This window comes from Megascapheus bottae, chromosome 7 (assembly GCF_031878675.1).
Source record: "Megascapheus bottae isolate mThoBot1 chromosome 7, mThoBot2.hap1, whole genome shotgun sequence".
NCBI classification, from domain to species: domain Eukaryota; kingdom Metazoa; phylum Chordata; class Mammalia; order Rodentia; family Geomyidae; genus Megascapheus; species Megascapheus bottae.
Window position 1 is genome coordinate 75097943 of NC_143515.1, and position 13706 is coordinate 75111648.

Here is a 13706-nt window from a genome sequence, read left to right on the forward strand (position 1 = left end):
TTCTGGCAGATATATTATGTGATCTTATTGTATATTTAATTTTCATTTCCCTAATAATTGATGTTGAGCATCTTTAATTTTATTAGTTATTCCTGTATAGCTGTTTTTGAAATATCTAAGCAAAATTTTTACTCATTTTGGTTTGGGCTTTTTTGTTTATTCAGTTTTTTTTGTTGTTTGTTTTGTCAGTCCTGAAGCTTAAACTCAGGACCTGAGCACTGTCCTTGGTTTTCTCAAGGCTAGAACTCTACCACTTGAGCCACAGCACCACTTCTGGCTTTTTCTATGTATGTGCTACCAAGGAATCGAACCTGGGTCTTTGTGCATGCTAAGCAACCACTCTACCAGTAGTCATATTCCCGGCCCTGTTTATTCAGTTTTAATTGCTTCATATCAGATATATGGTATCTAAATAATTTCTTTCTGAGCTCATTTTCCCAATTTCTTAATTTTCTTTAAGTTGTTAACTTATTAAATTTTGTCTGAATAGTATTTTTTTAACCTTGGGAAGGCCACTTTCTCAATTTCATTTATATGAATTATGCTTTTTAAAATTCCAAGACATGAGAAAGGGTATCAATGTTTGTGAAGTAATGCACCTTCTCTCAGGTCAATATAATATAACCCTTAATTACAATAAAAATATATGAAAATATTGTGTTGCTTTATGTTAACTATTTGTTTCTAAAAATGACTTGAGTATTTTTTTTTCTTTTGTTATTCTAAAAATATAGAATTGCTTCCCAATGAATGAAATTTCTGATTTAAGTTTAGGCTTTTCCACAGTAAGGCTAGGGTGAAATGGTAACCTGGGACAACTTCATTTGAGAAAAGCTTGTGGTAGATTCTAATTTGCATAAAGTGTACTAGACTTGTTAATGATTTATTTTGGAAAACATTTGACTGTGGATATATTTTAAAAGATTTTTCTATTTGGTGATTTTCCCCCTACCTTCTGCCCCAAACAAAAACAGAATCTTATCACAGTCCTTGATAGCTGTTGTGGTTGTTTTTAGAAAATGAATTTAGGGTTGGGCCAGTTAGGCCTCACAAACTCTAGTAAGTCCTATGCAACTTTTTGTGGTGGTGGGAATTGAACTCAGGCCTTGTATGTGAGTAATCTTCCACTTAGCTACACTCTTAGCCACAATGGTACTTTCCTTAACTTTTTCTAGATCACATGATTCATTCATTTTAAATTTCATCATCACAGGACTACAGACAATAAGAAATCATTCAACTTTCTTCATGTGATGTCTATATATTTTCAGGTACCAAAGACGCTGGGATTATTAAGGATGTTAAGTGTCAAGTTTTATAGTCACCAAGGACAAGAACAGGTAAAGTGAATTTGCTTCAGCTTGCATTTTGCAAATATTTTCTCCAGATTTCTTTAAGGTTAGAGTTGACTCAACCATGGATGTTGTAGATCTTTGTATGCGACATATAGTTATATGTAATCATAAAAAGTTTTAGATGTATTCACTCAAAATTTGTGCATTTTAGACTATATCAACCTAAACTAAAACAAACTTTATTTTAGAAGATGAACTTAGTCTACCTATGGTCTAATGATATATCCTAAATAATTTTTCAGAAGCAATATATATGTGGACTCTTTATTTTATTTTAAAAGTCATATGAATGTTTTTTTTGTCTATAATTGATTCTTTTTCTTTACTAGAATGGAAAACAACTATTATTTTAAAACTATCTTTGGTTTTTGTTTGTTTGTTTGTTTCATACTGGATTCCAGTGCTTACTTGGTTCAATTGCTTGGCTGGTGTCTCTACTTCTTGAGCCATGCTTCTAGCCTATCCTTTGCTGTTTAATTGGAGATGGAGCCTCCAACTTTTCCACTTGGGTTGACTTTGAACTTTGATCTCATCATCTTGAGTAGTTAGTATTATAGGCATGAACCACTGACACTAGGCAAGCATAACTTTCTTTAGAATATTTTAAATATTAACTTTTCGTACACACTCTTTCTATGCAGTTTGGATAGCAACTGATAAATCAGAAAATGCACAGTGCTTGCAGTAGAATTGGAGTGATTTTTTTTTTGTTAGCATACAAAAACAGCATGAAAATAGAGATAAAAATGGAAAACAGGTCCTTATCTAGGGTGTGAGCACTAGTGGTATGAGGTAGGGCAAACAAAGGGTGAAGAAGATAGTATAGTTAAAATAATTATACACTTGTGCAGAAGTAAAGCAGTGACCTTGTTTATATTATTTAGAGAGTGATGGAGGTATGAGTCTGATCAAGGTTAATAAAACTATATAGACTGTCACAATGAAATTTCCCTTGTATATATAATTGATACTAATAAAAAAATTAGAGCAAGATTTTTATTGACATATATTAGCTGTACAGAGTATTTCACTTGTCACATGTTCATACATGTATACTATGTTTTCTATCAACATCACTATCTCTATCAGTCCTTTATCCCTCCCCTTTTCCTCCTCCTTTATTTTATTTTATTGTAAAGGTGATGTACAGAGGGATTACAATAACACAATTAAGGTAATAAGTACATTTCTTTTCAAACAGTGTTGTTTTCTCCTGCTTCCCCCCACCTTTTTTTTGCCAGTTTGTGGGACTTGAACTCAGGGCCTGAGCACTGTCCTTGGACTTTTCTCAAGGCTAGAGCTCTACCTTGAGCCACAGCACCACTTCCAGCTTTTTTCTAGGTATGTGGTACTGAGGAATTGAACCCAAGTCTTCGTGCATGCTAGGCAAGCACTCACTCTACCTCTAGGCCAAACTCATGCCCTCTTCCCTCTTCTTAATGTGAACATTTTAGTTTACATTCATGTGTATAAAGTGTTCTGAGCATATTTATCCTCATTCACCCTTCTGCTGGTTTATCCTCATCTTCCCCTCCTCCTTGGCTCAGCAAAGACTGATTTACTTTCCGTGTTTTTTTTTTTCTTTCATTTGTGTGTGTGTGTGTGTGTGTGTGTGTGTGTGTGTGAATGGAGATTTCTTTAATAATCTTTATTTGTTGTAAAATTGAAGGAAAAATTCCTCCCACTTTGGAACTACTGATGCTCCAAGAAGAAGCGATCTGTGGCTTTGATTACATGTTACTTACTAGGAGAGGGGTGGGTCCCTTTCATGGAGCTGAGCCACTGCATTGTGAACCTAAGTGCTTCAGGAGGGTAAGCACCTCCTCTGAGGGAGCTGGCTATATTTGTTCTCTCTCTACGATGCTTCACTGAAGTCTTGATCTACATGGGAACAGCAAATCATTCTCCTGTCCATGGAAGAACCAAATAGCCTTATTTTTCTTCTTTTTCAATTCCTTTGCTAAACCAATAAAGAAGTTGTAATGAGAATTCTGTAAGGAATACGATGTGCATTTTAAATTCTAATTACCTCTCTGTCATTGACTTCAGCACAGTCACATGTTCTGGATGGGTTTGTTGGCCTGTTGATAAGAGTAGAGCACTGGCCAGGAGCGTAGCCTAGTGGTAGAGTGCTTGCCTAGCATGCTTGAAGCCCTGGGTTTGATTCCCTGGTACCACATGCATAGAAAAAAGCTGGAAATGGCCCTGTGACTCAAGTGGAAGAGCATTAGCCTTGGAAAAACCCAAGGACAGTTCCCAGGCACTGAGTTCAAGTCCCAGGACTGGCAAAAAAAAAAAGAAGAAGAGAAAGGAAAAGAGTAGAGCACTAACACTGCTCCCCATGCCTAGAAAGTCACTTTTACTTTGAGTCCTAGTGACAATGGTTTCTAGGCAGCATTCTCTAGTTATTTCATGGACTTGTTTTCATTTTTCAGACAAAGAAACATATGCAATTGTAAATAACTTGGCTACCGCATTGAAGTTTGTTCTGTTCTAATTTACTGTTACCTCTGTGGTTCTTTAGATTACCATATTACAACTCAGAGGCATCACTTCCACCTTTCTCCTGCAACCTGTTCCCATTCTCTTTAGTGACTTCTACATAATAAGTAGCTGCTTGTCATCAACAAACTTAAGAAATTCATTTTGTTTTGTTGTCTGTTGGATATAATTAAGCAAGATTATAGAATTTCAATGTCACTTACTTTCTGTTAGCCAATAAGTATTTATGTTGAGCCAGGTACAGTGGTAGAGCTGAGAATAACTAGGTGAATATATTGCAGTGAGCTTCTTCATGGAGCCCTGAACATAGTGGAGACAGGCCTTAAAGGAGTGGCAAAGCAAGAAAGTATGTATTCTGTGACTGACTTCTAATGTAATTCTGGAAACTGCTGAAACTCAGAAGAAGCATTCAGCTTTGAAGGTCTTGCTTGGTGTGAATTTTGAATGGAGGAAGAGGATCTGCAGCAGGACGGGGAAGGCAGGGGATGGGTTGGTTTGGAGGTAGCATGTGCCCAGGTATGGGAAATACCTGAGAGGATCCCATTGGGGCACACCAATGTTGAGGTAGAGAATCTGTAGGTGCTTGATCCTTGTCTTCCATCTTGGTTTTACTTACCAATATAATTACATTAATACTTAAAATAAAAATTATTTGGGGGCTAGATGTTTATGACTATCACATATAGTAGGCAAGAGGCCTACTATATGACCATTTCTCATTTTTTCTTTCATCTCCTGAAAGTCCAAAATGTATGTTGTTTGTCCATTGCTATTGGTTCTTTTGTGGTGAAACTCAGCTTTTCTCATTCTATCAGGATCCTCTGTGGTTGAGCAAAAACAAGGAGAGGTAATTAATTTCCTTGTATTTTCACGCTTCTTTGTGACACATTGTACTAGAATTCTTACCTGTTTGGCTCTCGAGAAATGTTTTTTCTTTTCTGAAACCAATACTTTCTAGTTAACATAATGTGTGTTATCTTACTTGTACCTAGAGATCCTGAGCCCAAAGGTAATTAAAGCTCTTTTTTTTTTTTTTGGTCAGTCGTGACACTTGAACTCTGGGTCTGGGCGCTGTCACTGAGCTCTTCAGCTTAAGGCTACCGCCTACCCCTTGAGCCACAGTGCAGCTTCCTAGCTCCTAGATTTTAGAGTTAATTTTAGCGTTGAAAGGGGCTTCTTATTACTGTAGATACTTCCTCATAAATAGGTGTTTTCACAATAAGTTTTTGTTTCTGGCACTGTTGGCCTATGTTTTGGTAAAACCTCAAGAGAAATGGGGTTTCCTTAGTTCTCTCTCCTAGAAACATGGGTTTGGTTTTAGGTTGCCTAAAATCATGACTTTTTTTTTTTGTCGGTTTTTTTTTTCTTTACCTCTTGCATTTGACTGTTGATTAAATCCTTAGTGGGAAAATGGAAAAAACTGAAGTCACGATATGCTATAGTTAAAATAGCCCTGTGACCAATTATGCTTTATCTCAGAATGGCCTATTTTACCATACAAGTTTAACAGCAGTCATGTTGCTCATTTAAACCATATTCCTTTTTAAGCATTAGTACTTTTTAAAATGAATTTGTGTTTGTATGTAGTAACTCTAATGTTAATATTTAGTTCATCTATTTTTTTCTATTCCCCACTTAGACTATAAAATAGCAAACTGAGATTGGACAGGATTAGAGGGTAGTTACAGCAGTGACTATTATAGGACAGGCCCAGAGGGCAGTTAAGATAGTAACTGTCACGTGCCAACACTCAATACATGGTAGCCATGGTTTCTGTTATTGATCTCTTAATTTCTTTTGTAAAGCTTTGATTAGCATACATTAGCTCTACAAGTAGGGTTCATTCTGACATTTCCACATATGTACAATGTATTCCACTCAATCTTAACCCTCTTCTCTACCCCATGATCCTTCCTTATTAACTCACTTCTGTTTTCTAATATAATTCCAATAGGTTTTGTTTTCACATGTGCCAATGATTTATTTTGACCATATTTATCCTCTTTCACCATCATTACTTGTTAATTTCTTTGTATCTATAATCCTTGAGCTATTAAGAGTAGCCTACAGGTCCTTCTTGAATTGTGCTTTCATATTCCCTCAATTTCTATTGTTTTGGTTGCTTGACAGTACATTATTTTTAGGAATATATTAATCAGAATTGTATTGTTTTATAAAGAATATTCATTTAGAATGTTTTCTCTTTTTCTATATTTTGGCAGTACTAAGGATTGAACTCAGGGCCTCATACTTTCTAAGCAGGTACTCTATCACTCTAGCCATACCGCTACCATTTTATATTGGTTATTTTTGAGGTAGGGTTTTCATTTATTCATTCATTCATTCATTTATTTATTTATTGTGGGTCATGGGGCTTGAACTGGGCTTGGGTGTTGTCCCTGAGCTCTTTAACTCAAGTCTACTAGCCTACGCTTGATCCAAGCCCCACTTCCTGTTTTCTAGAGGTTAATTGGAGATAAGAGCCTCAGGTTCTTTTGTGCCGGGGCTGGCTGTGAACCTTGATCCTCAGATCTCAGCCTCCTGAGTAGGTAGGATTACAGGTGTGAGCCACCTTGCCCAGCCAAGGTAGGGTTTCTTTATTTATGCCTGAGTCATCCTAAACTCCGAGCCTCCTACTGGAGCTTTACCTTGTAGCTGAGATAAATGGCTTCTTCAGACTTTCCTAATGTTTTGATTTCAGATAATTCACTAGATTTTTGAGGATGGCTTTTTTTTTTTTTAATTGGAGGATCTTTTGGTTTTGGTAGCAGTGTTTTTTGAACTCAGGGCCTTATAAAGCTTGCTAGACAGATGCTTTATTTTATTTAGTTTTTATTAGATTCTAATTTATTGGGCTCTATATCTATTAACTAACTTTTTTTTTTCCTTTTAGTACTGGAAATTAGACTCAAGGCCTTCTATATTCTAGACAAGGGCCCAACCACTATAATACATTCTCCAGCCCTGTAAAAAAACTCCTGGAGGATTTGTGTTTATTTTGTTTACTGTTGATTACCCAAATTGTAGAACAGAGCCAATATGTAATATTTATTGTTGATAATACAATATTCATTAAGTACTTGTGGAATGTTGGAAGAGATGCATTATAAAATGATCTTTTATTGATCTGAAACATCTTTCTTTGAAAATATGTAGTAATTCAGAGTGGTTTGGATGTAAATACTAAGTGCATTCTGTACTTTCACTTTTATGTATTTTATATACTTAAAAGGTTCAGAAAATAGGAAATTACTTATTTTTATCAGTTCCACATAGAGGAGAAAGGAAGACACATTTAGCTAATCTCAGTACCAAGCTCTGAAACTGAATCCTAAAAAGCTCTTTCTCTTAGAAAGGAAAGATAGGCATTTTATTGTAATAGTCTTATCTAAATATTGTTGCTGAGAGCAGAAGTCTTTAATTAGTGTTTTTAATTAAGAGACGATCAAATGGACATTTGCGCTAGTGGGTTAATGTAAGTAGGAAGATAGAGGAAATTATATCAAGAAAATGTGGGTTAATGACAATTTCATGAAGTATTCATATATAGTATAGTTCACCCATTTTTAAAGAATTATACACCATCTTTTAATCAGTTACAGTTTTGTCACTTTGAAAGATCGTGTACTTCTTAGTTATTACTCCCAGTATGAATCCAAATTTTAAAGAATTCACAGTCTAGTAAGACTAACACATAAAACTCAATGAGAACCCATGATAATATGTGAGGGATAGTTCACATGTGTGTATGTTTTTGTGAGCCTGTTCCATACCTGGGTCTTGAAGTCAGGGTCTAGGTACTGTCCCTGCACATTCGTTTTCTTTCTTTTTTTTTTTTTTGTTGGCCGTTGGACTTGAACTCTGGGCCTGGGCACTGTTCCTTAGCTCTTCACCTCAAGGCTACCACCCTACCCCTTGAGCCACAGCGCCATTTTCAGTTTTCTAGTGGTTAATTGAAGAGTCTCATGGTGCCCAGGCTGGCTTTGAACTTCGATCCTCAGATCTCAGCCTCTTCAGTAGCTAGGATTACAGCCACTGCACCTAGCTTTTTTGCTGAAGGCTAGTATACTTTTACTTTAGCCACAGCTGTCTTCTGGCTTTTCAGTGGTTAATTGGAGATTAGCATCTCATAGCCTTTCCTGCATTGGGTTGGCTTTGTGTTGCTGTGGTCACATCTCAGCTTTCTGAATAGCTAGGATAACAGACATGAGCCTTCATTACCTGATCGTGAGGGGATATTTTTATCCGATCACATATTTGGAGTTGAGGCTATATATTAATTGTAACCCTCTAAAATAGACAACAGACTCCTCAAGATTGGAAGTCTTGTTTCCAGCCAGCGGCTGGTGGCTTACTCCTTTACTCAGGAATCAGATCTGGTGGTTCTTTATTCAAATCCAGGCTGGGAAGAAAAGTCCTTGCGACTTCCTCTCCAATTAATTAGCAAATAAACCTGGACTGGAGACCATTAAGATGATAGTCATCTGTGAGCAGGCAACTGAGGGAGCATGAGTCCCTGAATTTAAGCCTAGGGACCAGTAGGGGGAAAAAAAAAACCCCAACCCCCCAAAACTCTTCTTGCTGTGTTCTGAAATACAAGGAAGGATGAAACTCTTCATTACTAGTGGTCATTTATGGCATAACAACACTAATGATTACCATTTAACTCTGGAAGTCGTTTGTCCTCACCACATCTAGCCTTACCATCTTGTACAGGATGGAATTTTCAAGATGAACCTTTCTCCTGATGGGAACCTCCTTGCAGCCATCCACTTCTCAGGGAGACTGAGCATCTGGGCCATTCCGTCCCTAAAGCAGCAAGGGATCTGGGACCAAAACGAGCAGGTATGTCACTTGGTGATCATTGTTCTGTCAGTATCAACTTTATTTTGAAGAGTTTATTTTGTGTCATTAGTCTCAGATCATTCTAGTAGTTAGTTAAGTTTTCATACCAGTTGATTGCATCACCATAGGGAAAATTTAAACTAGACTAACAGTGGGTAGTTGTTGAACTTGTGGGGCAGTGCATTGTGCACTGACTTACATCTGCCTCAGTAGTACTGAGGTCTTATGCTCTAGGTAATGGGGCAGGTAAGCAGTAGAGCTCAGGTGTTTGTTCTAGGTTATGGGGCACGTAAGCAGTATAGAGTTCAGGTATTTGTTCTAGATTATAGGGAAGGTAAGCAGTGTATAGAGCTCAGGTGTCTGTTCTAGGTTATGGGGCAGATAAGCAATATAGAGCTGAGGTTTGATTTCTATCTGACTCTCAAGTCTGTGCTCTTTTATTGACCATATAGGCAAAGCAAAACATATACAAAAGAGAGACAGTTACATATACAACCGAATAGGAAATGCTAGCGTATCTTACATGTCTTTGTCTCCATGGGAATTTTCAAGCCCTTGGTTAGTTTGAGAACTTGCTGTTATATAAAATATTAGATTTATGTGTAATAATAATATATGATAGCAAGATTCAGTCTTTTGGGGGTATTTAAAATTTGTTATAAAGGTGAGATATAGAGGGGTTACAGTTATAAAAATCACTGACTTTTGTTATTTGATAATCTTTTGAAGCACAGACACCACTCTTTTACTCTGTGTCTGTAATACAGATTTTTTTCGGCTAAATTCTTGATCTACTTGTTAGAATGGTATAGTGTTAGGTATTAGGATAAATATAGCCTCTCACCGTTGACCTTCTAACTTTATTATAGAGACTTACAGTATTTGGATATAGAGGGCATGAAGTAAAGGCAGTAACTCTTTTCTAGCAAGAATTTGAAAAACCACCGGTTCAATCTATCATCTGTGTCCTAAGAATGAGTCACATTCAATTGAGTTTTGGGGTGGGACTTTAGTATAGGTATTAATGTATTGTAGTAAGTACAAGTAATGATTGCATGAATCCATGATGATTGTACCATAATATTTATTGACTTTTAAAAGTTGGTCTTAGGGTTTGAGCTTCAGGCCTAATGCTTTCTAGGCAGCTACCTTCCTACTGAGCCATGCCTGTGCATTCTAGAATAGGAAGTGTAGTGAATCTGTCTCTACCTTTAAGATGTTCTTGGTTTTACTTGGGAAGTTATAAAGAAAAGATTAAGGTAACATGTTAATATGAATATATAAACTCTAGAGGAAAGGCTTGGAATTTACTGGGAGGGTTGGAGAGAATGATTTGTGGAAATAAACTTGTCTAGTACAGCTTGTCTATTTTTAGAGAATGTTTCACATTTTATTTATCTCACAACAGCTTTACTAGGTAAAAACTTTTTTTTTTTTTTTTTTTTTGAGCTCTTCAGCTCAAGGCTACCGCCCTACTCTTGGGCCTGGGTATTGTCCCTGGGCTTTTCAGCTCAAGGATAGCATCCTGCCCTTGAGCCTAGCCCCACTTCCCATTTTCTAGAGGTTAGAGATATAAGAGTCTCAAGTTCTTTTGTGCCTGGCCTGGCTTTGAACCTTGATCAACAGATCTCAGCCTCCTGAGTAGCTAGGATTACAGGTGTGAGCCCCCTCCCACCAGATAAAAACTTTTTATTTATACCTATTTTAACAGGTGAGGAATAGTGCAGGAGAATTTTGCCTGAGATCCTTAAGTGTTGTGATAAAACATTTTAATTCAGATTTTCATGATACTGTAAGTTAAAACTTTTCTTGGACTATTAAAGTACTGCCTTTTATCTGGGCAAAGAAGATTCTTCCATGCAGGATTGCTGGAGTACAGGAGAGAGATTCTGTCTTATCAGTGACATCTACTTTGTCCTACAGTTCATTATGCAGAGGCCCTACAAGTACACAGATAGTAGCAGTCAATGAGAGGTATAATATCATTTTCCCAAAGTAGAAGTGTCTGTTTGTATGTATCTCTGGAGTTCTTTTAAAAAGTTTCAGCAGAGTACATGGTAATGTGGAATATAGTGAGTTTATAATTCAGACATTGCCTAAAGACAAAACTATACTATTACTTCCGTGTAATACTTTGAACTTTTTTTTCTTTTAACATGGGTTGTTTATCATGGAATTTGCTATCTTATTAAATTTTCTAATGTGCTTTGTGTGATTGAGTATTTTCTCTGTTAATCCTAATGATTAGACATGGTTATGGAAGTGCCTATTCTGATTTACTTCCATCCAATTTTGAGTTGATTAAATAGTTCAACTTTCATTGTCAATATGAAAACCCATGTAGCTAGAAACTTGTTAAATTTTGTTTAAGTCTGAAATAAAGTAAAATTGCTTGAATGATTCTCATTCAAACATTTTCCATACATTATATTTCTATGTTTGTGTATTTTTTTGTGTTTAATTTTCTTTGGAGAAATTTTACTTCTTGCCTGTTTATACTTCTGCAGGTCTAGTTAGATAGAATAGGAACTTACCTTTTTTGTTTGTTTTCATTTTGTCCTCTTGTTAACACATGGTTAGGTGTAAAGCAGATAGACTGATCTTGTGAAGTGGATGAGTCAGTGAGGGTAAGAGGGAAGATGAAAGTCTATGTGGTTAATCTAGATGGAATCCACAGCTGTTTCACAGCTTTGCGAAACTGAGCTCTTTGAGAATTGGCACTGCATATATATTTCATACACAGACTTAAGCTTAGGCTTAGAAAATTAAATACTCATAACGTTTTGTGGAATGGATAAACATTTGCAGTGATGCTTTTGTCAAGAATATGTGGGGCAGAAAGGTGTAATTCTTTTCCTTGGTAGTTTATATGAGGATTTTGGCAGATACTTCTATGATAAAAGACACTCCTATAACACTCAGGTTGGTAAGAGAAAAGCCTAAAATATTTATTTAATAACAACTTTTTGCTGCCAACCTGAATGTGAAAACTTTTACTTTCCATTTTTCATTAGGCACTATAGGCAGGGAGCTGATGTTTAAAAAAACAACAGAAACACTCTTTCCTTTTCAGCTAGCTTTTTACTAGTAGTTACAGACTTTTATCTGCAGGCCTCAGAGGAAGTCATTCTCAGCTACTCCTCACTGAGCTCCAAAAACTAGGAGTGGATGGGTTTAGAGGCATGGCCCAGGCACTAGTTGTTCACACCTACAATCCTAGCTACTCAAGAGGCCAGGATCTGAGGATTTCATTTCAACGCCATCCCAGGTAGACAAATCCAAGGGACTTTTACATCTAATTAAGCACCATACAACTGGAAGTGGAGGTAGGCTCAAGTGGTAGAGTATCCTGAGATCAAGCCCTAGTACAGCATGCCTGTGCACTCTCCCACCCCACAGTCAGGATAACAAGAAAAAAAAATAGTTTTATTTTTTGCATGATATGGGAGACTTCAGAAATGAAACCCAAAGACTCATGGAGAGCTGAATTTTATGTTTAGTTGTGATGAAGATTGGACAGAAATATAGAAATGTGACTGGACAAAAAGAATATGCACATAGACTAATGTGGGACTCTTAGCCAAGGCCAGTCCAGATTCTTCCTGGCCTCTCTTCTTGGTAGGAAACAACTATCCTCCTCCCTCATATGGACAGGGCCTGTGGAAGAATGTCTTCTGGAAAAAAGAGAGAAATAACCATTTTAGGTTTTGTGAATTTCTTTGGAAAAGAAATCTGGTTTCTGGGATTCATTTTGGGGGGTGAATGAGGAGGATGTCATTGAGTCCTTGCTTCTGTTCCTTTCCAAGTGTTGGGTTCAAAGTACCCAACATGCCATGGCACTGTTCTCTGGGGTATCATGTTCTGAACTTGAACACATATGAGGAGATGTGACATGAAGTCTGCCTTTTGGCTGAAAACCACATGGCATCAGGAGCAGGTCCCCTTGGGTGAACTAAATTTCACTATGTTTCAGCCTTTGGCATGTAAATAGCTTTTGATAACAATTTTTTTTCTTTTCTGAGGAAGTTAGAGGAACATGTCTTCTATTCTGGCACCATTATCATTCTGTTATAATGAGAACGGAAAGTTCTTTCAAGCAGGGTCTGTTTAGTATTCTGTAATACGAGCCATTTCACCTATAACCTTGGTTTTTGGCAGTAAAAATGAAGAGTACATTTTTTGATTTGAGTATAATACTACTTTAATTTTATCTTTTATACCTTTTTAATAACAATGTGTAACATTTCATGTCTCTTTTAATAACATGTAAAAATCTTCAGTTTCACATAATTGGGCATATTGTAGACACAGTGTACAGTATGTTACTTCTGATAATGTATTCTGATAATGTGCATTGTTTAAGTCAAGTTAATTAAAATTGCTGTGTACTCTGTAAAGTATGTAATTGTTTTAAGCTGTATTTACCTTATTGACATTACTTTGTTTTATATGTTTAAGATTTCAGTTACATATACAAACAACTTTTTCTCTTGCTATTGTAGATTTGGAGATTAAATAAGGAACATAAATTAAGCCAAGAGGTGTCTGGCATTGGTTTAATCTCATGTGTTTGTGTTTGAGGGCTACTGCTATCCGTGTGCTGTTAGAGGTGACTGGGATGTGATATTGCCAGAGGATTAGAACTTGAAGGACTTCAGCTTAAAAGTTGTCTGGTTTGGGCTGGGAGTTTGGCCTAGTGGTAGAGTGCTTGCCTGGCATGCACGAAGACCCTGGTCCAATTCCTTGGTACCACATACATAGAAAAAAGCCAGAAGTGGTGCTGAGGCTCAAGTGGTAGAGCTCTAGCCTTGAGAAAGTCCAAGGACAGTACTCAGGCCCTGAGCTCAAGCCCAGGACTGGCAAAAAAAAAAAAAAGATTGCCTAGCTTAATTTCTTCTACATAATTTCATTTTATGTCTAGCAACAATTGCTTTGTTAGACTATTAGGGAGAGGAAACTTCAATTCTCTGTAATCAAGAGATCAAAGGGAAGGCATATTCTTCA

General features: G+C 36.7%; 1 protein-coding gene across 1 annotated transcript in view; it reads left to right on the top strand.

Moving 5' to 3' along the window:
* Nbas (NBAS subunit of NRZ tethering complex) overlaps positions 1 to 13706 on the top strand; it is a 262549-nt gene that overhangs the window by 53049 nt on the left and 195794 nt on the right. The window contains exons 11-12 of the mRNA XM_090337434.1: positions 1272 to 1340; positions 8574 to 8702. Of these exons, the coding sequence (XP_090193560.1) occupies positions 1272 to 1340; positions 8574 to 8702 (198 nt within the window). The remainder of the gene's footprint in view (positions 1 to 1271; positions 1341 to 8573; positions 8703 to 13706) is intronic.